Here is a 27267-nt window from a genome sequence, read left to right as displayed (position 1 = left end):
GCACGCATATTAATTTAATTTGCAGCAATTACAATGGGCTGGTAATTACAAGTGTTATTGTCTCGTGATATCGGTAATTTTCATGTGTTAATTTCAATAAATTTAGCATAATATAATTTGTGGACATATTTCTCGCAGCTATGTGCGAAAAAAAAACACAGAGAGGCACACTGATACATACCGTTATGTTGTTGCATTTTTCGCTTCGTATCTCGTCTGCTTCTGCATTTATTCCGTAATTTCACTGTCAGAACAGTGAATGAGAGAGAAAGAGAGATATGATCGAAAATGTGATGAGAAGAGTAATACATTGGTGATTGTCACGTTCAATTCGATGTCTCATCATCAGTGACGTTAACCATATGCATGTTTAAATGCGATCCCGTTGTTAGTCATGCACGCACGATCCAAAACAAAAAAACGAAACAATCCGCTCAAAGTGAGAGTGAAACATACACACCGCACTTACATTTTCCACACCGAAATCATTCGAAACATTGAGATTAATGGAGATAAAACAAAAAATATATACAAGATGTTAAAACAAATGAGAAAATGTTAAAAGCAAACACACATACAATTGGCAAGCATGCAAGTACATGCAACAAATATCGAATCGCATTGTACTACACACTGCATTCGTTTGTTCGCATAAAATGAGCGAACAGACATTGATCGTCTTCTTGGTCGTCCGTTAATAAAATTGTTGTGCATCGTCATTGAATCGGAATGAATAGTATTTTGGCATTACAATGCAATTACAAACCGTGAAGTAGAGAGAAATAAAACAAATGCCGGCAAAATGTAATTAAACTTGAAACATACATTTCTCGATTTTATGTGATTACTTCATTGCATTTGAAATGATTTTGACAGTATTATTTATCATTGAGAACACACAGTGTGCTCGTCTACATCACAATGATTCAATGGAAGTTGAAAATGAATAAATTTCGACCACAATGCAACTGCATACGCCGACATCAAATTGAAATTTGTAGCAACAGCTTAAGGTGCAATGGCAATAAATGAACAAAAATATGGATAAACCAACCGAATCGTAATAAAATGTTAAAATAATAATAATGCAATAAACGTAAGTCAACATACAGTCAGATAAATGGCTGGGGTGCGAGCGCGTGGCAGCTGTCCAATTTTTTGGATGCATTGCAAATGGGTCTCCCTCCTTTTTTTTTGCTCTTCATTTGTTTGCTGCTGCAAAGAGAGACTAAGAAATAAAACGAGAACGAAACGAGACTAAACAAAAGACATTAATGAAAACGGTTGTTGCATGTGATTGCGTTTTATTATTGCATTACGAGAATCAATGTGATATGGCAATAAAACTATGTACTTGCTGCTGTTCAGCATCTGATCTTACCTGTCACACACACAGAGAGAGACAGAGTGAAAAAAGCAAAGTGTTATTGAGTGTGTTCGTCCGACTTCATTCCATCGAACCAAAGAAGAAGCGAACGAATGTAGAGAACAGAGGCAAAAAAAAATGAACAAAAGTGATAGTGAAAAATGGCATTACTTTCGGCATTCGATTATTATTATTTTCGTATATATGTTGTCATTTTGCAAAGTCGTTTCTTTTTTGCATTTATATTATGTGCTCTCAATTGCGAATAAAATGTAAAATAAATATAATGTTTTATTATATCGTAACACCTGTTTGATCTTCGATATTGTCTATAGTTTGATATATTTGGTCACAAAACGAGAAAATTAAGAGAGAGAAAGAAATCTACATCTTGCATTTCATTCATTTATCATTGCGATTAAGATTATTTATGATGATGATGATCGATTCTTAATGAGTCGCGCACAAACCACAACAAACTCGGTGCATAAACTCTATGGCCCGATAAACATATCATACATGTGCGCCTACATAATATTTTCTAGGTCAAATGCATTAATTTTTGTGAATTCAACTAACCACAATCATTTCGAACGAATTCAATTTGAACCAAAAATGTCAGAACGAAAAATCTGTAATTTATTATTATCCAATGAACAGCAAAAAAAGAGTTGCGGTCGATATCCGGTTTTATTCAATTTTTTTGTTGAAAATCACACAATCCATGATCCCTGAATCAACCAGTAGGAAACCATCTTTCCTTTTCTCAAATTTCAATTTCCATTTTTAAAAAAACACACAATATTTCCAACGAACACTATCAAAATCTTGATGCTCTAGAAAAAATGTTTTTTTTTTCGTTTCTAATTGTTCAATCAACGTTCACAGCTACTTTGGCTAAATCGAGGTCATTCATTCAGTTCACTTACTGTATTTTCCTTCATCGTTCATTTTTTGAAAAAAAAAAAAAAAAATCTTTCACTTTTTTTCCACTCATTTCGTTGTTTCGCTTGTGTGCGCACATACATTGGTTGGTGATCGTTTGCTAGTTTCACCTTCGTTTTACTTTCTTTAACACCAGAAAGAATTCACTTCATTTCAACCGATGCTCATATTATGAGCCAGAGTTCAGCCCAGTGACCAACGAAAAAAAAACCTCCTTTATAACCGAATTAAACAGAGTACGCGAAAAATGAAGAAGACCAAAAAAAGTACGCATAACAATGAATAAATAAGTACACAATTCAGGAAAGAAACTGTTCAGTCACCGGAACTGCTGCATACTTTCAAATTCTAGATGATTTCCGATAAGGACAATTTCATTAAATTCATGTATGCATAGCTTTTTTTTTAATTTTGTTTCGTACGTATTGTTTTGCACTTAATACCGTATGCCGGATTGAGTTCAGGAAATATGTTGGTGGCGTTCAGCAACTGTGTATACATGATATGTTCTTGTTTCTGTTGTTGGCTTTTATTATTATTATGCATGGGTGCAAAATGCAATATGTACTCTGTCGACACACAAGCAACAGTTGTCAAGCGAAACTACTCTGGCTGGTTGGCTGAGACTTTTTCGTCTGTTCGATTTGATTAATTTATCCAATGAATGTCGAATTTATCCAAGTGAAACTTTTTAAGCTTCCTTTGTATATTTGCATAATATATTTTGCGTACGTACAACAAAATTGCCGAGTGTGATTGTAATCGGTAAACAAGGGATACTTATTTTGTATTCTCTCCATTTAATTCGTTTTTTGGTTGGTTTTTTTTCTTCTTCAATTCCGAACACGAAAATACACTGTCCAATTATTTGTTGTGGGATATTTATCAATTGACGATGAGAGCAAAAAAGAGGCAGCTAAGTGAGCCGAACGCATTTGTCGGTGCACACCTTTAATGCATCCTGTTGTCATAGCGCGTGCGCACATCGAAAACATATCATTGTTCTAGGCCAAATGTACTATTGCACGCGTTCGTTAACTAAGCTCATTTGCTTATTCACTCGCATAAAATACACAAATATATACATGAGTGTGTGTGTGTGTGTTTTTTTTTCTCTCTCTCGAATTTTGAGGCCAATCCATTTTCACGGAACTTGAAAACGTACACAATATGCAACAGTAGCCGCATGCATTAATATGCCATTCAATGTAGCCGCGCTTAGTTCATTCATGCTGAATGAAAAACGAAATTGATTTGAGGAAATTCAAGCGCACAGCGTATAACCTTTAGAAAATATTTGAAAAATAAAAGCAAACATTTATATATATCTAGTTTACACAATTTTTACTATCGACACGATCGTAAGATATAATGTGCATTCTATGTGTCAAAAGCAATAGAAACAGAAATCTATATCTTTATTACAGGAAGTTAAACAAACAGAGAAGAAAAAATTCATAATAAAATTCGTATGCTCTCCGCTTATAAATTCCGGATTTTTCGTTTTATTCTTTCAAACACATTGAACTAATTGAAATTAATTTTCTCCTTCTTTTTATTTTTCGTTTAAATTTATAGCTGTCAGATTTGGCCGTGTGCCGAAACGTGAAAAGGCACGTATATTGGCTGCTATGCAGCAAAGCACACAGAATCGTGGTCATCAAAGAGCAATGGCCACCGAATTAGATGATCAACCACGATTATTGGCAGCCGTTTTACGTGCACATATGGAAACATGCGAATTTACACGTGAAAAAGTTGCATCAATGCGACAACGAGCACGAGAATGTCCCAGCTATTCGTTGCCAACTATGGTAAGTTTTTTATTTTCTATTTTCTATCCATTTTATTTCCACATTTCGAATGAAACATTGTCGAATTTACTCTGAATGTCGTGATACGAAAATCAATATGTTGTCAAAGTTTGAACGGAACTCGTGTGCCATAGAATTCTCTCTTGAATCTCTCGCTGCTTAATTGACCAATTAATAAATGTGAAAGAAAAAAATGGTGCGCGTATTCACATCAGCGATACAACAAGTTATTACAAGATATGAGCGCGTGCGCAAGAGGCAAAAATTTGCAAAACAAGTCGTCAACAGCAACAGCCAAACTAACAAAATTAACATTAATGTGAGTCAAAGGAATATATGCTATCGAAATCGAAGGTCATAGTGACTTTTTGAGGAAGAAGAACGCGAACAACAACATGAGCGAATACTAATATAAAATAACGCAAATCTAATTTATGAACGGTGAATGGCGACGGTTAGTTTTGACGGAGTGTCGCCGTCACAGCCGCCGCCACCGCCATCGCTACCTTCGTCGTTGATGCCTGTGTCTCCTGTTTTGCAAGGGGAATTACAGACCACTTTTCATCAAAAATTTGCATTGCCCGAACAAATAGTCCCAAATAATTAACATTTAAACGATACTTTGCCATGCATTCCTCACACACTGATATTCATCATAAAAACATCCTATTCAATTGAATGGCAGTTTTATTTTTGTTATTCATCTTTGTTTAATTCTCATCTCACTTAAATGTTTTGTTCGCGGCGACACCTCATATATTTATATAACGCTTTCGGTTACATGAATCGTAAAAACGACCTCAAGAATATATAAAACAATGCAATATATGTGTTACAGGGTGTTAACCGGATTCATTCATTAATATGTTGCAATTCGACGAATGTGAAGTAAATGCACAGTCTGTGCACTCTGAAATATGTGTGTATATATATTTTGCCTTGACAATGAAATGTAAACGATTCAAATGAAACTAACGGCGCAACAATAAACATCAAACTCTAGCAGAAAAATAAAACACACAGAGACAAACACATACACTGCACATAGCAGTGACCGTGAATTCAAATTGCATATTTACTATGATATGCAATGTTCTCGCTAGTATAGTAATTTGCATTGTCATGTGGCCCCTTTGAAAAATACATACAAACAAAAAATTAAACAATCTAAGCACAAAATGTTGCTTAGAGATTAGAGCTGTGGTGTGAGACACTGAAATGTGCTCATATTAAATACGGAACACACTGAATATTTGACCGCACAATTTATTTACTGAAAAAAAAACACACAGTCGATGATGTGTTTTTTTTTTGTTTTAAATCGTAAAACGTTGTCTGAAAGTAAGCAAACGAGCCGTTCGTGTTCATGTGCTTATTGCACTCACAGGCTATCGAAATTGAATTTTCTCATGAACGTTACGATTAGAAAATAGCCAATCCAAATGCGGAACTGTAAATGATTTTTTTTTTCACACAAAACGCTTCGTTACGAAAAGTAATAATTTTTACAAGGAAACCGATTAAATTACATTAAATATTACTTCGTTCGTTGCGAAAACAGTGTTTATGTTTTCTATTTGTATACATTTTGCACTTGCTATCAACGCCAATCAATATTTCTATTTCTCGGTCTGGTGTCGCTCACAAAATGTCATCATCGCACACGTACACACAAAGTATTGTGCGTGTGAGTGTGCAGTGTTATGTTTTTCATTTTCTAATTTTCATCCAATATGCAATTATAATAATGTTCGTGAGATTCAATACTTGCTACTTGAACAAAGGAATTTGCTTGCATGAATTTTACATTTGTATCAGCTGATTCTATGGAACATGGGACAAAGGATAAAATAATTTCGGGTCAAATATATTGAAAATATACAATTACATCAAATGTTACATAGAATGTTGTGCACGTATGTGGAATGTGGCAGCAAGAGTTCCAAATTCGGAATTTTTCTTCTGCTCAAAAGAACTGTGCACTTATCATTTTCATTTAATGAACCGTTTTATTGTTGTTGTAATTTTTTTTTCTCTCTTTAATTATCGATTTTATGAGTTTTTCGTCCTTTGTCATTTGATTGGTGTCGAATGACGAATGAACGAGATATTTCATCATCGCAATGTCAAGAATTAAATTGAAAAAATACAATACTCAGTGACTGATATTTCATTCGAGTTGCAAAGCGTTTTTTTTTTATTTCATCAATGATCCAGGAAAGTACGATGTTCGACCTTTAATCTGTGGAGTGTTGAATTTTCGATACGATTGCAGTGCACACATCTTATGGTCACACATAATTTCAATAGCACACACATATGCACCGAATCTTGTTCAGTTTTCTTATCGGAATCATTTCGACATTTGTATTGAATCCATATATTGATTTTTATTTCATTTCATTTATTCCCTTTTTTAATCGTTTGACGTGCGGGTTTATCTCATTCGATTCGTTTCACTTTTATGCATGTTTGTACGATGGCAAATTATTAAACCTGCTGTAATAAGACAAATAGAAGGAATGAGAGCCATTTATCTGTCGTCGCAATGCGATAACATAACAATGCACTCTTATTGCGTACAAAACGACAAGAGAAGATTATTCTATCAATAGAAGAAAAAAGAACATATTATATAGGCAAATGCGTTAAAACCCAAGCAACAGACAATGCCTCGCACAACACAAATTGAGCAACGCATAGTCACATCACACACAAGTATATCTAATACGGTATAAATAATGTCGAATGGCGAATGATTTTTATTTATCGCACAAACACCGATTAAGTTTAAACTTGACTGCTCATTTCAATGTTAAATGTTTTATGTCTTGCATTCTGTTTTCAATTTATGTTGTTGTTCCTTTTTTTTCGTTTGTTTGTGTGAGTTCATTCTTAATTCTGTGCCATTGATTGTGTGGTGAGAGAGCTTTGTTGTTTATCTGTTATTTTGCCTGTTCCGATACAATCGTCTGCATCAGCATCGTCATCATTTGCCATCGATCAATTTAAGTTCTCTCTTTAGGTTTAAAGAAAAAAAAGAGACCACATCGCTTCCGAAAATGGCAACAACAACCGCAACGACAATAATGAAATGATATTTCAAATAAAAAAAAAACATTTACATGGGAAAATGAATAAAATTTACATCATCGACCGAACCAATTGCAATATATATGTAAAACAGTATACGAACGACAGCTTTTAAATAATTCCTAGAAAAAGGGTAAAAATAAACACTCTTAGCCTTTTAGCGAAGCAGAAAAAAAAAACGTATCTCAATACTATTGAATTCGGCATATATGTCATCATAATTTTTTCATCATTTCGATTGTTGCAAGAATCTCAAAGTTTCGATCCGAATGGAAAAATGGGCAAAATTCCAAGATTACCCCAAAAACAGCTTATAATATCGAATTTGTATAATAATATTAAATTCGCAGACGGGTATACAAATAAAGCGATTATTCATATTCATAGACAAAGTGCAGCAGGTTTTGGGTAAAAAGGTTTGTTATTTATGCGGTTGTTGTTGTGTCTGATTCTCTCTCACTCTCTCTCTCTCTCTCTCTCTCTCTCTCTGCGTTTTGTTCTGAATGCCCGTCAACGATGGAAGCAGCAAAAGCGACATTTGCTGACGCAGAATTCGTTATTTAGCAATATACACATCTCATGCAAAAGTGTTTGCGAATGATTATATGAAAATGCTCTATCCAAATGGCTAGAAGAATAAAATATATATTTAAAAAAAATTGCAATGCAAACAGTAAACAAATGTCAAGGCTCAATCGCCCATTTTTTCTTCTTCTTCTTCTTTTTATTAATCTCATCGGTGTATTGTGCGACTCTTCTATGTTTTATAAATGTTATTTTTTACTCGCTTCTACTCTGTCTCTTTCGGTTTTCGGACATATATTACAATGATGGTAAATAGCAACTGTGTATGTGCTAGCATTCAATTCGGTGGAAAGAAATCGTATTGAAGAGTCGAATCTTTTACTCATTCTCGCATTCGCAACAAGTATTCGTGCCATCTCTTCATTTACAATGAGAATGATAAATACAATTGCGACGGCAAATAACCGGCCATGACAGAAGAGACACACAAAAAAAAACACAACGATCTTTATTTATATATACACATTGAAGCAACAGACTAGAATAATTTTGCAAAATTTATTGATTAATAAGTCATGTTCAATGTCGCACGCGAAAACAATTTCGGTCATCGAAGTGAAATGTGCTCTTTTTTTCCTCTTCGTTCACTCTTATTCGAATTCATTTTGAATGTGCCGATTTTTTTTTTTCGTTTACGTTCACCAAACATGTACTTACCTATAAAAATATGCATACACAATTCACACGCTTTGGTTTTACACGCGCTTTCTTTTGTGCCCCTTTCTCTGTAGCCTTGATACTATTGCCTCAATATATCTCCAAAAGTTGCTTTTGGCCCATCATCATTAACAACAACAACAGCATGAAGAACAGCATTTTCTCATTCGGTTCAATGGTGTTGGCTTGCAAATGTCTGTCTGTCTGTCTGTCTGTATGGATTTTTATGCTCATTTTCTGTTGTCTTCTCGTTTTTTTTCGTATGCTTTGCCTTTAAAGAATCTCAACTAAAACTGAATCGAGATCACTTTCCAGCTTTTCTTCTTCATCGCCGTTTCTTTCGTCGTTTTCATTTTTTATCAACTGCTGCTGTTTGAATTTCACTTTGAGTGAAATGTGAAGATAGAAAAAGCAGCAACAACGCTGAAAATAAAGAGAAGCAGAGATATTCATCCAGTAGTGTTTTATGTTATCGCTTTTTTGCACTCTCTTGTTCTTCTCGACAGAAGAGAAGAATACAAGCACACAGAGATGGGAATTTTTTTTAACTGAATTTATTTGATTTGATTTAATTGACTTGAAATTCATCTGATTGAGAGTTTTCATCTGATTGAGAGTATCATTCGTTTTGGCGAATGTATTGATGGCCATTTTACTGCGTCTTTCTTTTTATACAATGCATTTGCGTTCAATAAATCGACAGGCGCATCGTGTATTCAAATCGATTAAAATCCGTTTTGAACTTCTTTGTTTATTTTTTTCATTGGATTTAGTTCGGTTTTTTATGAATTTCATGAAAATGGGAGCTAAAATCTTGTCCAGTCTGTATGCAGCTGCTACCGTTTGATATACAACGACCTTCCTTCATACTCGCTATGAATTTCACATTTTCTTTTATTATTGTTGTTGTTTGCACCGTTGCGTTGCATGGTTTTGGTTGATATTTCTCTTTCGAAATTCGACGGCATTGTATTTTTAGTTGTACGATCCTTTTTGTAATGGGTCAACGATTGCGCTCATAAATTTTTCACATTTTGCCGAAAAAAAAACTGCTTCTTCTTTATTCGGTTTCAATTTTTTTTTTCGGTTCGGATACTTGGAATCGGCCAACTGTCTCGCGAACCTTTACTTTTGCTTTTTTTTGTTAATTAAATAAAAGACGGATGTGGTGGCAAAAAACCAGAGAAAAAAGAAACAATTCGTTTTCAGATTTGGGTGTCTTTATATATCATGCATCCAAAATGACCGTTTCCAATCTAATGAATTAAAATAATGTTATTAATCGAATACCAAAAACCTTCATTTCAGAACTTGTATTACTCATTTCTTTTCGGACGTCGAAACAAAAAAAAAAAAACGAAACACTCCTTACAAATCGTCGGCTGTTGCTTATTGTTTGACAGCATCACGAAAATTTTTTGGAGAAAAATGCAGTTTTTTAACACGTTTCGACGAAATGGAATCGAAGGCAAACATTTGAAATAAAAGGCTGATCCAAGTGAGAAAAAAAGAATTATGTCTATCTTGACTCATAAGCAAATGCATCGCAGTCTCACTAATAAATTATTCAGCCAAATTTACTCGAATGAAATTCATCAAAATCCAAGAAAACGATTTTGCATGTTTCTTTCTTCTTTCTTCGGTTGTTCTCTTTCTCTTACCACCTCGCATGAGATTTCTGATTCGGGTTAAGCTTTTTTCTCTCACTCTCTGTGGGTTCTCATACCTCCTTTGCCGGTGACATTGAGACTTTGGCTAACAACAGGAGAGTGAGAGCCCAAAACCAGCCGAAGGACTGAACCGAAAATATTCGACAACCAAAATGAAAAACGATGGAAAATTACAAAAGCCGTCTCAAATGGAGAGAAAATATGCTTGACGCTTTACTTTGACGACGCACATTATGTGTATGTTTAGATGTGTGTGTATGTTTTTTGTATGAAGCAGATTCAATAGATTCGACAACAACAAAATACTCGGCCGCCAGACCGATTTTTGGATTGTATTTATCATCGAATTTGGCAATGTGTTGAAAGTAGGTTTACTTGTCTTTAATATTAACTCGGCAATGAAGTAAGGAGAAAAAAGCAGTCGTCTCTTGCTCATGCCGAGACAAGAGGATCAAACTTGCACAGTATGATATAATTTTTTCTTTATCTCGCCTCACGTTCTTATACGCTGTGTACGTCAACCATTTGAGTAACCATTATACATCAAATTGAGAAATTTGTTGAAGTTACACCATTATGCGCCCAACATCTCGATGATGAATTTGCCGGTGACGCGCATTTCAAAATGAAGAAGAAGAAGCAACTGCAAAAAATGAAGACAAGACAAACAATGTTGCCCTACTAAATGCATGTTGATGATGACGATGATGTGAGGGAAGATGTCTGTGAAACACATGCCGATGAAAAGCATAAGAAAATATATAATTCAAAATGTCGGCTAATAATGTATAGATATGTATATATGCTCCAACATTCATCAACATCACCACCACCGCCATCACCACCACCTCCACTCAAGTATATACTCAGGACACAATACCTGACAATAACTATACATAAAATACGTAACAAGAGAGGCCAGACATCAGGAGGATAAAAAATAAATCACATTGTGCACACGGCACATTCAACATCATATCTCTCCTCGTTCTCTCACTCTCGCTCGTTTGATGTTGTGATAAAAACTCTCTCAGCGCCTTCATTTGCCTCAAACCTAACGTATATTCGTGCGGTTTAAGCGAACAAGCGAACGGATTGTGTGTGTGAGTGTGTATAAGACTATGCTTGTGTGTTTGTATGTTTTTTTTTCTTCTTCTCTCGTCAGTATTCGTCTATATATCGTTGAATATGTCGTGTAAGCGCGCGCTATCAGCCAAGGTCAAAAATGGCTGTTTGCAAGGTTATTTCATGTTTCATACGTAGTAGACGTATATCAAACAGTCGCGTTGTCGAGCCGTGTACTTGTGAACACTCATCATCATCAACAACACCAACAACACTGTCATCGTCATATTTCAAATACAGTCATTGCATGCCTAGAATACCAGTCACCAATTTATTAGGTTATATTTGTTTCAAATCATCGAAACACTATACACTCGACAATTAAACGTAAGCAAATACACACACGCACACACAAAATGTAGCCGCCAAACAAATAATATATAAATCCATTTCGATTAAAGAATGGCCCCCGTAATCTTGCCGTAATGAACGGATGTTTTGTACAGCAATTTTCTCCCGTTCTCTCATAAAACACTCTCTTCTCATCTTGCTATACGGCTAATTCGGCCGTCGCGTACAAAAAATGTCGCGCACAATCCCAAATATTTTTTGGCAATCTGTTTGTACGATTGATTCACGTAGTCTTTAGTTTTTGTGTATTGTATGTTTTGTTCGTCGTTCTCTTTATATCCTCTTTGCCACTCGATTCGTTCTCGCAAGAAGTTTCTTATTGAATTGCAAATAAAAACACCGAGAATAAGACGAAATGAAAAAAAAAAACATATTCTCACATTTGCGATATGACGAAGCAGGAGAGCGCGGTGTGAAAACGGTTTACTCTCAGCCTTTGATAATGACATATTCCACGACCTTGCAACAGATATATTTTTAGACATTAAGTAATATTTTTTTATTATGCCTGTTTTTTTTTCGTATATGTTCTGCTTGCTTTGCGAAGCGATTTCATTTTGGCTGGTTCTTATGTCCTATCGCTAATTTTGCCATTTCAATTAATTATAATTTGTGGGGTATTTGCTATACTGGCGCGTACCCGCTCTTTTTTCATTCTCTTTTGTTTTTCTTGTGTGTGTGTGCACAAAGCGTGTTGCGCATTCTTGACTCATGGACATGCGATCGCAGCGGCTCTTATTTGTCTCGGTGAAATATTGATGGTGGTTTGACCAAAATTGTAACCAACAATTCATTGTCGGTGTATTTTATTTTCGGTTGAAGAGTATGAGAGATTGGGTCCGAATTTGATTAACATTTGCCATGAATTCTGAAAAACGTGGGAGGTATTGTGGTTTCATATGACGGCTTTTCTTTTGCATGCATACGCTGGATTGGCGCACAATATTATTGTCTAAGCTGAAAAGAAATGTCAATCAAAATGCAATTTAATATCAAACATGTGCCGTGCCGTTCCATGATTATTCATCTGGACACATCGCAATTATGTCAAGATTTCGTTCGATATTATTAGAATTCACATTGCAGTCTGTGCTAGAGAGAGAAATACCTGAGCGAGCACTACAATTTAATAATACAGTAATCCAAAATTTATTGCATCGTCAGTTATACACGTCAATTGGATTTTATGGAGAGCGTGTTTTTATATCAATTTCAACGCTGTTTTGCAAATTTTCACAGTCACATACAGGAAATCTATGCTTTGTATGAATCATATTGAAATGTGAATGAATAGAAATCACAATTTGAATGTGTGAGCGAAGAAAGCAACAATTTGGTGTGTTGAATGAAAGAATGTGCGGGAAAATAGGATAGAAAACGGAAAATCTCAATTTCTCGGGACGCGTAAGAGAAAAGAGCAAAGAAGAAATAGAGAAGAATGAAACTATGTGTATCACATTGTATTCAAAATGAATCGAATATTGTGTGAAACGCGTGCGATATTCAAATTGTGGCGCGAGATAGCTCGGCCCGTCTCTATCACACACACACACACATACATACACGCTCGCTACTGAATTCTACGGAAATATTTTATGTAAGTTTTCAGGGTCGCTCACTGACTGACTCGCTTCAGCTATGCAAACAAATGCCAGCAACAACAACTAATTGCCCTATTCAATCGGCACGCGAATCGACCTCATGATTCACAATATATGCGACTGGCTACATGCAAAATCATATCTAGTTTGAAAACTCCTTTAGATCGCTTTCTCTTGCACACAGCTAACTTGCTTAACATTTTTCAATAATCATATCACATGGCAATGAATGTGCGCTTACGCCTATTCATAACCAATCATAATTTTGACATTTCAATAATAATCCTTTGGGGTAGCAAACGAACCATATTTGGACCGATGAGATTAACAAGAGCGACCTCACATCCATTTATACAAATTCTGCTATGATAATTTGCTCCGGTTGTGATGTGATATTTCGAAAATAATCAAATTCAATCGAAAGAGAAAAAGAGCAAAAGGGATAGAGAGATAGAGAGAGAATGGCAGAGACATAGAATGTTATAGAAATGTAATATCGAGATTTGTTTACCACAAAATTAAAGTTTTATTTTTTTCGGAAACTTGATGACCTTTTTCAAGCATTCAAACCAGCGGAGAGCAAAGGGAACATTTTCGTATGATAGATATTTAATCTATGTAAAAGTTCAATTACGACGCAATAAAATCCAACCCATATTTTATCAATGTGTAAACAACGATCACATTTATTTTGATAAATCAAACCCACCAAAGTCACTTTTGATTGCAAAAACCGAATAAAACGAAGATTATTAATTCTATTATTTTCAAGTTTATTTATAATGTTTTATATATACGTGCGTCAACAAAAGCCTAATGATAACATCCGTTTTACGGCACATACATACACATCGTTTTTGCGTATCAAAATGCGTATACGCATCAAATGTTGCGTGAATCTAATCAATATTTAAGCATATCACAGAAACGTAATTTGAAAAACATGTGCTGGTGTCGGTAGCAACAGCTTTACATAGTTATAAAATAAATCGCAAGCACACACAAACACTCACACACACACCCATCGCAGGCTTCTTATTTTGGTGGATAGCGCAAACCGTTCGAACGTTCATTCTTTCGTTCAGTAATACATATCCACATATAAGCAAAAACGACATATAGACTTTGTTAACACGCGTCTTCTATCACACATCATTGTATATATTTTATTATTCTATTCACTTCACTTAACATTGACCTTGGTATTTTCGAATTGTTTTCATTCGAATCGCTTGCCGACTACGTCAAAAGATGAATATTTTGTTGATATTTATCTATCTATGTTGTTTTTGTCGTCGACAACGTTGCTCGCTATATTCGTTGTTTGGTATGAATGCTTTGGCATGCAAAAAATATCTATATATTCCATTTCATTATATCGATATTCAATTAGATTTTGACTTATTGACGTTATCAGTTTTCGTTGGCATGTACAGGCCAATAAAATTCCATGCCAAAGACTTATGTGATTCCACCGTTTGCTATAAAAATAGTCGCTATTGCATAACACAAAAACCATATACTTGATGCTAAATAATCACACATTTTTATTATCCATTTCCATGGCAGTGATAATAACCCACACAATATTTTCTTCACTGATAACAATCTCTAGTTATACGTAACGGTATGTGCGTATACATGACCAAGATGGGATAAGTTTTCCGTTTCAACAGTGAACAACAACAACAAAGCCACAAAAAAAAATCATCGGTTGAGAGTAATTTGGCGCGGGGGGCTTGTCATATTGCGCAACATAGCCGAACACCGTTTCTATATTATTTTTATAAATGTCGCACGCTCAACAAATGATTCGCTTCAAACAACTGTGTGTGTATGTTTAAATTCAAATACTATAATGGCACTCGGCTATATGTACAGATATATCCTGATGGTTGAGTGTCGGAATATTGTTAATCTTGTGTTCTCACATTTCCAGAAAACAACAGCTAAATAACAACCGATCAAAGAAAGATTTTGCCTCGGCCAAGTGAGAGCTCGAAGTACACGAGCCAAACAGAACCATTGGTAACGACGCATATATATTTCATCGTATATGTGTTGTTATTATGTGTCTCCATCTCCTCAATTTTCAATGTCAAATTATTTAAAAAGGAAAGAATACGAAGATTAAAATAAAAAAGAAAACACACGCGAAAGAAGGAACAAAGTTAGAGAGAGAGAGAAAAGCCTCCCCGACATATAAATTTTCAATTTCAAGGTTTAAACGTTAGTAATAACGCGTTTTTTTTTGTATATTTATAACATTTTGTGCAAATGTACACCCGCTCTCCTCACTCTCATACAATCATCGCTCGGATATATGAATCGTTGCGGCGAAAGAGTAGCTCTTATTTTTCTCCAAATAATACTGCAACATGAAGTTTTTTTCACACGGTTTATTTGTTGTAATACAACAAATAAACTATTCATAAAAAACTTTATGTTGCAGTATTATTTGGAGAAAAATAAGAGCTACTCTTTCGCCGCAACGATTCATATGAGATATATGGCGAATAGAATTGGCATACACATGCCGATCCACACATACGTACGCCTCACAATAAATATAGTCTTTAAGAACCCTGAGAGCATATATCACACAGCAACGGCGCTTCGATTACTTCATTTTACATTTTCGATATTTTATATATCGAACGGCTGCTTTTGTTCATTCAATTGACATTTAATGGTTCGATTCTAAATCCATTTGACCAACACGCGGTGGATAATAGATTTTACTTGTTTGTTCAAAGTCCAATCAATAAATGATTTCCATTTTATGCGTCGTTCGAACGGTAAACAATTCTGGTTTTTTTTTTTCAATTTTATAAACAGAGATCGTGTCGATTAGTTGATTGCATGTCAAAAATGATCGAAATTTGATTCGAATTGGAAACAAATAGAGGTGTCAAATAATGACACCAGAACAAGCTTTCCGGTTGGTTTTGAACATATTTCACATCCACCCACATCGATCCAAAACACGTGCATCATCCAATTAGATTACATACACACAAATCAACGTGATCATTCATTTGTTTTCTCTTTCTTTTCACTGTGAACAGCGAAATAAATTCGTTAAGTATTCTATCTCCCATTTCCTGGAATAACACGAAACACTAGACACACATACATGTTGCGGCAAATAGTCGAATACATACATGCCTAGCGGTATTTATCGCGCGTTTGCTATGTGCTTGCCACTACTGTTGCTGTTTTGTTGTTGTTGCCATTTTTCCCATAATACATGTATATATTTCAGTAAGCTGAATCGCACGATTAAACGTTTGCGCGTGTAACATTTTTAATGTTTGAGATTTGCTGTATCGACAACAAATTACCTAAAAAAGACGATAACTACAATTACGTGTTTTCTCTGCATTTTACCAAGTCGATGAGTCCAAGCAATCGGACTGAATACTGACAACGACACAGACGACAATGGCAACGTGTAGATTTATTCGTGTCTGCAGCGCGCTCTCCCTCTCTCTCTATATATATTTTCTTCGTACGTTTTTTTTTATCAAATTCAACACGTGTAACTCCATTTTTCCATCGCAAGGCAACGGTCAATTTGGATACACAGATACGACGCGAATGAATGGCAGGATGATGAAGGTGATATTGAATGTGATATGCGCCATTCTTAATTGAATATTTTTACGCGAAACAGAGATGAGCGCACATAGAGTGTGAGAGGGAACAATATAAAAAACAAGACAAATGAACGAAAAATTAAAATAAGAATGAACTCACATTGAACAAAATATGACACTTTTCAAAAGGTTCAAAATTGAATTAATTTCAAGAATATATCACAAAATGTACACATGAACAATGAATGTGTGGTGAAAAAAAGCTCTTCATCTCGATGATTTCGATTTTGATATGGATGTTCGGTGTGCACGCAAAGTTAGCACACACGTTCGCGCAATTTTGTGATCAAAATCGAATGCGAAAATTAACGATCGCAAACGTCAACAATGCTGACATCGTCGAAAAGAAGCGAAGGCAGAACGCAAAAAAAAAAATAACAAACGATTTTCAAGGTTAAGCGGATAAATTGATAAGTATATTTGTACAAAACAAATATACATACATTTCTCAAATATACGTCTATGATGTGCGACTTAGTCACATAGGGAGTATGATAGAGGAAGAGAAGGGGATATACACACAGAGAGTATGTGTGTGTAAGAATAACACTCACTCTCTTTCACTTTATTTTGATTTTCATAATCGCTTCAATCGTATGTCGGTACAAAATACGAAAAGGACAACTTCCAAAGTCGCGAGGCAATGTATCGATATTTTTAATTCAGCTATTCACTCATTACATTCCAAGCAACTATGCCCATGCAGTTTTATCGGGATAGTGCAGCAAACGGCCACGGTAAATGCGCACAACTTGTTACACGTGCCAACCAAACTTACCTAAAATAAATAAAAAATTGCATACTCATTTTTTAAAAGCGAACTTATATAATTACACAACGGTGAAAATGCCACTCGTGCTCGATTGCATTTATTTTATATGAAATGTAAATCAAATTAATTTTTATTATGGATGAACAATACCGATTTTTAAGCACAATTATCCGTCCGTTATTAATGCAATTCATTCGATAATAATGGCATTCTTACAAATCAACGTGAGAGGGGGGCATAATTTCAATTGTTTTTTTTTTTTTCAGCCTTTTCGGTGCTCATTCGGGGTTAGAAACGGTTGATTACTATCTACGAAAATGATAACACAGGAAAAAGAGAGAGTTGAGTTGAAATTGTTTGGAGTTGATATCACATACTGATTATGAATTCAAATATTTTTCATTCAATTGAATTATCGCTTGTATGTGCGCTTGCTGTTGCTCGTACAAATTATAAATGTGTGACCTCGACATTGACTCGCGTACATTTTTCCGTACTCTTTCCCTCTTTCACCACATTTTGAAAACCTGAGCGTATTACTGTTATTATTCATATTAGCTTTGTCGATTGGATTTTTTTTTTTCGATTTTTATATTTGCTGTTTTTTTTCTTCTTCTTCTTTTTTGCATGTAATAAATATGATGATTTTGAGTCCATTTTGTGCACTTAGTAAAATTGTGCCTATGTGGTCGGTTTGTGTGCACGAACACATTACATTTTTAATAGTTGGTCGTTTATTTTGTTGGTGCCATTGAACAATTGGATGTGCGTTTGTAGTTGTTATCCGCTGATAATATGCGGAAAATCATCGAAACCATATAGAAATGACGAAGACACGTCAACCTAAAGTGTTTGCAAACGCCATATGCTTTTTCACTTTGTATTTATATAAAAAAAAACAACTATATTAACGTACGTATTTGACATATTTTTTCTCGTAAACGTGTGGCCCAAAAAACAAAAAATATTTGCACCAAAGGTGCATTGAAATGTCATAAAATTTTCGCATTTTTACCTTGTCATTCCAATTTTTCATCGTTACATTTTTAGTTTCGTTTCGTTTTTGGATTTTGAAATTGCCACGACACCCATTTGCATATGCGCCTGTATTTCATACAATAAAACAAAATTTATATATAAACATGTAATATTAATAAAAAAAAAAGAATGGCGCAACTTTCATTTTCTGAGCTGTCAATGAAAATGAAATAAGAAGAAACAGAAGTAAAAAACATCATACGCATCTGCCCTCATCATATCATAAATGTGCAAACAAACAAGTCGATAAAAAAACACATGATTTCCAGAAATTCTAAAATGACTCAATCACACTCATCAATTTTCGGCTGAATGATGAAAGAGTCAAATGTGCAAACAACATTGCTCGATTGTTTTTTTTTCTTCTTCTCTCGTCTCCTTTGAATCGAAAGCGTTTTTTTTCTGTTAAACAAAACAAATAAATACCAACAATAAAAAAAGCATCAGACAAACTAACTACAACTTGCAATTTGATTGCGTCGTTATGCGGAACCGACGAAAAGAAACCGTTACTAGTAGAAAAAAATATTCTCAGTTCTGTTCTGTCTATACGTAAAACAAGTCTGTGTTGTTTTACGTTACGCTACGCTCACTCGCGCTCCCTCGCTCGCTCTAATGATGTATATGCAAATACATTGTCAAGGTTAGCTGTTGCGTCAGCCACCACATAACGAATATATTTGTCGGCTACATTGTATACTATATATATATAGAAGGTGGTTATAGTCTCCAATACCGTTTGATTTTGAATGTCAATTGTGTGCTTTTTTGCACTCTATCCTATTACTACTACTTATTTCCTATGTACAAAACCCAGACGACGAATTCGATATATGTTCATTCAAATGTTTTCCGATCCGAACAGCTCTTGTCGTTTTCATTTTAATGTCAAATTAATTTTCGTTCTTTTTATTTATTTATTAACAGGCATGTCCATTGAATCCAGCACCAGAACTTCAATCCGAACAGGAATTTTCACAGCGTTTCGCTCATGTGATTCGTGGTGTTATCGATTTTGCCGGTATGATTCCCGGCTTCCAATTGCTCACACAGGATGATAAATTTACATTGCTTAAAGCCGGCTTATTTGATGCATTGTTTGTGCGTTTAATTTGCATGTTTGACACATCAATAAACAGTATAATTTGCTTGAATGGTCAAGTAATGCGACGGAATTCAATACAAAATGGAGCGAATGCTCGTTTTTTGGTCGATTCAACATTCAATTTTGCTGAACGCATGAATGCAATGAACTTATCTGATTCCGAAATCGGTTTATTCTGTGCAATTGTTTTAATATCTGCTGATCGTCCAGGTTTACGTAACATTGAATTGGTGGAAAAAATGCATTCAAGACTGAAGGGTTGCTTACAAACGGTCATCTCACAAAATCGACCAGACGACCCAGATTTTATGATGGAATTGCTGAAATTGCTACCCGATTTGAGAACGCTCAGCACATTGCACACCGAAAAATTGGTCGTTTTCCGTACCGAACACAAAGAAATGTTGCGCCAACAAATGTGGTCAATGGAAGAAGAATCAAGCAAAAGTTCCGGTTTAAGTCCATGGGGTTGCAACGATCAAGTTATTGAAGAAGTCACAAAGAGTCCAATGGTAAGTTCAACTATATTTCTATATATCTATTTTAAGTGATTTTATTACAAAAAACAAAAAAAAAAAAAAAAACAAAAAAAAAAATGCCACAAAAGTGACTATGTATAAATTTCTTTTGACTAAAATGTGGCAATTGATTATACTTTGAATGGCAGGGATCTGTTTCAAGTACTGAATCTGGTGACACAGCATCCGATTATTCACAGTCACTATCACAATCGGCACCATTGTTGGCCGCTACTTTGGCCGGTGGTTGCCCAATGCGATTACGCGCCAATTCTGGTTCATCAGCTGAAGATGATATCGTTGGCACACATCATTTAACACAAAATGGTTTGACAATAACACCGGTGGTACGTTCAACAACAGCCGGTCATCACATTCGCTATCGCAAATTGGATTCACCAACCGATTCGGGCATCGAATCTGGTAATGAAAAAGCTGATCACAAAGCGGCCAGCAGTGAATCATCATCATGCTCGAGTCCACGTTCATCGGTCGATGATATGAATGAAGAGAAACGGCCTATTGCTGAAGATATGCCCGTATTAAAACGTGTACTTCAGGCACCACCACTTTATGACACAAACTCATTGATGGATGAAGCATACAAACCGCACAAGAAATTCCGTGCATTGAGACATCGAGAGTATGAGGCCGAAGCCGATTCAGTTCATCATTCAACACATAGCCAACAACAGCAATCGACAACACAACAACAACAGCAACAACAACAGCAGCAGCAACAACAACAACACCAACACCAACAACAATCACATTTGAATGAACCTCCACAATCGCAAACCATTAGCGAAAAACCAGCTCTATCGCCACCACAAACAAATCCACATCAAAGGTGAGTGCTCATTTTATACAAAAAAAAAACTTTACTTTCGATTGCAAAAGTCCCACTTGAAATGCAGCACTTGATTCGAAAATGCAAATCAACGAAATGCAGAAATAAGCTTTCTTTGTTTGTTATCGCATTTTTTGACCTGGAAATATGTCTTTTTTTTCTTCTTCTCTCCATCACAATTCGCTTTTTAGTCAATTACACATGCATTTAACAAGGCCAAACAGTCATCAGCATAGCTCAAGTGCGCCTACTCATCATCATCATCAACAACATCATCATCAGTCTTCCTTGTCAAGTACACATTCAGTGTTGGCCAGATCATTGATGGAAGAGCCAAGAATGACACCTGAACAAATGAAACGAAGCGACATTATTACATCCTATATTAAACGTGAATCACAAGTTGAACAACAGCAACGTGTTAGTTCACAAGGTGGACTATTAGTGTGTGCATTATCATCCGGTTCGAATTCACATCGAAGTTCACCATTGAATGCAAATGCAATGCCACCAAAACAATGTCCATACACTGGCGCATCAACGAATCGCTGGCAAAACGGTACCACATTGTCGGTCATCACAACGACGCGTCACAATACAGGTAAGTAATCATAATGTAATCTGTCGTATCATTTGTTTGTTAGTTTAACGTTAAATCGGAACTATTCGTTCGTTTTTTTATTTCCATTGAAATTATATTCCGTTCGAAGAAAAAAAAGAATTCACACAATAAATAAAGTCCGCAATTGAAAACTAATCGATTTGGTTTTTCGAATTTTTTTTTTCTTCTATTTTTCTTGTGTCAATACAGAACCAGCTCCAATTCGTGATGATATGATTCAAGATGGTGTCGATGTTCGGCTCAAGAATGATGTGTCATCGCCAACATCATCGTCACCGCACTCAACCTCATCAACATCACCGGCTATGCCAAATTCAACCGCATCAATGGATGAAGAAGACAATCCAATGCTACGATCAACCATGGTATCGTTGCTACAGCCGTTAAATCTATCGAAAAAGTCACCATCACCTGTGCAGCATCAACTATCGTCCTGCTTTTAAACAATAACAAAGCAAAAGTGCGTATACACTAATTTAATTTTTAACTTAAACTAAACAAAATTAAAAACTAGAACAGAACAGAAATCAATACAGAGAAGATAGATGATTAATTAAAAAAAAAAAAAAAAACAACTATATTGAACACAGTGCAGACACAAACAAAAATAGTTGGTATTGTGCATGAACTTTGGGTGCCGATGTGAAATATTATAATTGAAAAATATAAAGTAGTAGCTTTCGGACCTGGCACACACACGCACGGTGAGCACAAATTGATTTTGTTGTCTCAATCAAAAAATGATTTAAACTAAACAAACAAACAAAAACATTGTGTACAGACAAACGATATGTGAGAATCAAAGCCGAAGATGTAATGGAAATCACACACACACACATATATACACCACATAGACACTTTGCGATATTGATTTTATCGTTACTCATTAAAATGGGCTTAATTTTATCCAATGTGCAAAGAAACTATGGTGCGTATTTTCTTCTTTTTACCCTGATATGAACGAAAAAGAAAACGTAAAAACGAATGATTAGTCAAAGAAACCGAAGTGTGTGCATGTAAGTGCCACAAAGCATTAATTTATGAACATACACTTTTAAAATATTTCGAAATATATATATATGTGTGTGTGTGGACACATTGAAACGAAACAATTGAGTGCGTTCGACGCATAAGAAAGTAGAACAGCATGATTGATAAACAAGTTTAAACTTTAAACTACCTAAATAAGAGTTAGAAACGACATTTTTATTATTATGTATAAATTAATGAAAAACTTAGTGAATATTTACAATCTGAACCACATAGATGCGCGACGATTGAGAATGTGAAAAATGAAAGAACACACACATACACACAAAAGAAATTGAACCTATTAAGTAATTACTTTTTTTGAATTATTTGATTAATATGAAAGTTACAAACTTAGTGAAATAAATTTAATGGCAAATGAGTAAAAAAAACAAACACACACATCTAATACACATCATTTGAAGATCTCTTCCCATCAATTTTACTTTCTGTTTAAGTTTTAACAGAAAAAAAACAATCGATTCTTTTTTATAAGAAGAACAATGCATAAATGAATGCAAACTTATGCTGCTGAGCAAAAGAATAAAATACACTCACACAAGTGAAAAGTGGAAAAAAGTTGAATTTTAATACTTTTCTCTCTCTTTTTTTTAAATAAAATAAAATCAACAAAAAATTATTACACAGACAACAAACATACCTTATACTTATTTAAAACAAACGATTTTCAATTTTTTTTTTATTTTCAAAGTTTATTAGCCAAGGGTCTATGCCTTGTTTATTAATCTATGAAAAATGTTAGATTTTACATACACAAACCCGATAGAGAAGATGGGTTATCTACGAAGTAACGTAATTTAAATTAAAAAAAAAACAACAACAAGTAGGAGCTAAAAAAAGTTAAAATATAAAAAGAAATAATTAAAAAAATGAGAAAACATAATCACACACTCGTCTAGATAAACTACCCAAAATAGTTATTATCATCTTATTATGAATATATTATACTTTTTTGATTTTATTGCTAGTGCGTAACGAAACAAAAACAAAAAAAATACACAGACACACAGAAATGAATGAGTACGATAGAGAATAAAAAACAGCATAGTGTTGACAGGGTGATTTCATTTTTCTCTCTTTTGCGTGCGTGCACGCGCCTCGAAAGACCTGAATTGTTTGTTGGTTGACGGTTTTTCTTCTTTATTCGATACAAAAACTAGGGATTCCTCATTCATTATTCTTTTTGTAAATAAAAATCATTTAAACAAATGAAAATTAAACAAACACAACACACATTATAAACATTTATACGTAGCGTTTCTTAAAAGTATATCCTAATCATTCAATTCATATATACACATACACACACACAAACACTCACATGCATAACTTTTGTTTTTTCTTTCATTCAAATTGTTGCAAACTCATTTGCAAAATAAACACATTTTTCTTTTCATTTGAATTCGATAATTCATACGAAGACAAGGACTCTTAAAAATAAAGTAAAATAAATGACGCAGTTCCGATTATGTTGTAAATTCATCGAAAATTATGTTCAAAAACATTCAGAATTAATTAACTAAAAACAAACGGAGATTCATTCATGATATGAACAAGCAGTCACATTCATCATTTCGTTTCGATAAATTTGTGTAATATAGCAAGCTTAAAAATCAGAACATTTATAGAAAAACAACCGACACACAACAAGCATACGTTTTCGTAGTAGTTTATCTCTATGCGTACATCAATTAGTTACTGTTTATTAAGAAATATGATGAAGAGAACGAAACATGGATAATTTAATTTAATTTAAAGTGCATAATAAATATATATATATTTAAATAGAGACGGAGAAAGAGACATTTAAGCATATAGGAGATTTTATTTGTATAGTAGATGCAATAAAAAGTGACGAAAATTCCACAAAAATTTCGAAATTTGATGAGAGATGGAGAGCTAGGTGAAGAGAAAAGAAATATATGAATCAAACGGAAATGCATTTTATTTATTGAAAATATCAGCAGCAGAAAAGCAACAACAGCATAAATCAGCGAAGCTCCAATTTTGTATGTATTATCATGTATATGTGCATGAATGATTGAAGTGAGAGTGCGTGCGTTGCGTGCCTATATAATTTACATAGAAATTAGATTCTTTTAAATTTATTTAAATCGACAAAAAAAAAGTATGCGCTTTGCTCGTTGATGCAAATTCGCCATCATCAATTTTACAAGACCAATTTGAAATGTTCATCGTTTCGGTTTTTGCCGCTCATTAATTTCTTCTTTTTTTTCATCAATACAATATACCAAAAGTTCACTGATTTAAACACATGTTGAGAGTGTCTGTGTGTATAACAAGTGCTATTATTCACTTCATATTTTCACCTTTCAATAATATACAACAGAATGGGAAACAAAAAGAAACCAAAAAAATACACGGAAACAAAGTTTTTTTTTTCTTTCAGTTGTTTTCTCTAGATGATACTAAATATGCATATAATCGAATCAAAACAATACACACAGAAAAAAAAACCCATATGGAATTCATCCTGTAAGATAGCTTTTCGTATTCATATCGTATAAACGGCAAAGAAAATGTAAATTATGAAATATTATAAATAACACACACAGAGAAAAACAATCAACTCTCATACATTGAATTAAACTCTATATAGATGATGACGAGTGTCGTGTATATTATTATCGCGTCTTCGAAAGCGCACCAAACTGAATAAATTTGAAAATTCGTTTTATGTTCTTCTTTTTTTTTCTTCAATAAATTTCTTTTCGTGCTTTTTTTGTTCTTTGAAGTTTTTCGTTTAATATTACGGTGATTTCTTTTACGGCTAATGTTTTTTTTGTTCTTTTTCGTTTTCTACATGTATATTGAATTGAATTAGGGACTGGACAAATCGTTATGCATATATTTTTAGCGTATTTGCAAAACAGAAAAAACACAAACACCATATATTATGAATAAAAAAAAACAACAACAACACACACACACTCGTATTAAATAAGCCGAAATATAAACAAAGTAATTGAAAGATTACATTGGTGTAAATATGATACATTTATTGATATGAAATAATTTGAATAGGAATGGATGCATGTATTCTCAAGTAGGCGCGCAGAACCGATGAAATAGTGAATAGTATTCGAATGTGTGAGAAATTGTTGGTGAAAATGTTCATTTCCCCCCCAAATTTAGTCATTCAACATAAAAATTCCCTTAATTTCTACTCCTTCGCTTGATCCGAACGAAATTTTGCTTGAACAAAAACCAACCAGAAACAAACACACGAAAAAGCTCGCTGTTACATATTTTATGAATTTTTCTGTCAGACACAACCACATGTTACTAAGCAACAAAACCGATGGAAAAACGACTCGACGTTTTATTGAAATTGATTGTATGGTAAATGACTACGTTCCATAGTATTTTGAAAACGATAATAGGAGAAATTGATAGAAAACTGAACATTTTTAAGTGAGGAAAAACATTTAAAAAAAAAATCTGATTGTGTAGATGAATTTCAACCCTAAATTATTCTTGAAAAACTTATTTAAATCTGTGTTGGTAAGACACGACAATTGAATAAAATTTAATAAAAAATCGAATGATAAATGAAAAAAAATCATGCGAAAAAAAATGAAACTAATGAAAATATATACCAAATAGTAGCAATTTAGATTAAACAATTGAAACTGAAAGTGATTAAGAATGGAATGTCATTGGAAATTAAGAGAAAAAACAAATAGAAGAAACCAAATCGTGTTTTAATCGCGCGATTTTATATATATATAAAAGATATAAAACGAAGCCACCGTGCGTATGTGTGTGCGCGTATTACTGCAACGAAGTGAAATGAACTCTGAAAATAATGACAAGAATGAAACAAAAAGAAAACAATGATGATGGTGTAGCCAAACATTTGTAGTGACAATAATCACTCAAACGTCAAACATTTATCGGCGAGCGCCACTTCTTGTGTGTGTACGGCGTAAAAGAAGAAACATTTTATGAAACTATTTGAAAATCTTCAAATTCGAATCACACAAAACACATATTTTTTCCTCTTTTTTGTATATTCTGTATGTGTGTGTTTAATTTTGGATGTGTACATATTAGGTATAGAATATAGAAAAATAAAACTAAATAAAAAAAAAACAAAATTCAAAACACAAAATTTATGAAAATAACAACAGCAACATTTATGTTAAAAGATCATAACAAAAAAGACACTACAAATATAGCAAAAAGAGAGAGAGAGAGAGAGAAATAAGAGGTTCAGAGAATCACGTTGTAATGTAGACAATGAGAAAATCATATTTGATCTTATTATTGAGAATATTGCGATACACACACATCCACGAACAATAACCACAAAACAGAATGGTGATCGCCTCCCAAAAATTTACGAGAGAGAAAAACAAACAACAAATTGATTTTCAGTATATAGCCCACAACTTTGTTGTGTGAATCTTTAATTAGGGCTAT

General features: G+C 34.1%; 1 protein-coding gene across 4 annotated transcripts in view; it reads left to right on the top strand.

Moving 5' to 3' along the window:
* LOC116345158 (ecdysone-inducible protein E75-like) overlaps window positions 1-25298 on the top strand; it is a 152093-nt gene extending 126795 nt beyond the window's left edge. For all 4 annotated transcript variants that reach the window (XM_031774291.1, XM_031774292.1, XM_031774293.1 and 1 more), the window contains 5 exons: window positions 3890-4125; window positions 19604-20293; window positions 20449-21149; window positions 21341-21750; window positions 21961-25298. In XM_031774291.1, the coding sequence (XP_031630151.1) occupies window positions 3890-4125; window positions 19604-20293; window positions 20449-21149; window positions 21341-21750; window positions 21961-22214 (2291 nt within the window). In that variant the 3' untranslated portion in view covers window positions 22215-25298. The remainder of the gene's footprint in view (window positions 1-3889; window positions 4126-19603; window positions 20294-20448; window positions 21150-21340; window positions 21751-21960) is intronic.
* The last annotated feature ends 1969 nt before the right edge of the window (window positions 25299-27267 follow it).

The sequence above is a fragment of the Contarinia nasturtii genome, unplaced genomic scaffold (assembly GCF_009176525.2).
Source record: "Contarinia nasturtii isolate CC-2019 unplaced genomic scaffold, AAFC_CNas_1.1 Cnas_scaffold_1240, whole genome shotgun sequence".
Lineage (NCBI taxonomy): Eukaryota > Metazoa > Arthropoda > Insecta > Diptera > Cecidomyiidae > Contarinia > Contarinia nasturtii.
This window is presented reverse-complemented; position numbering and strand designations above follow the sequence as displayed.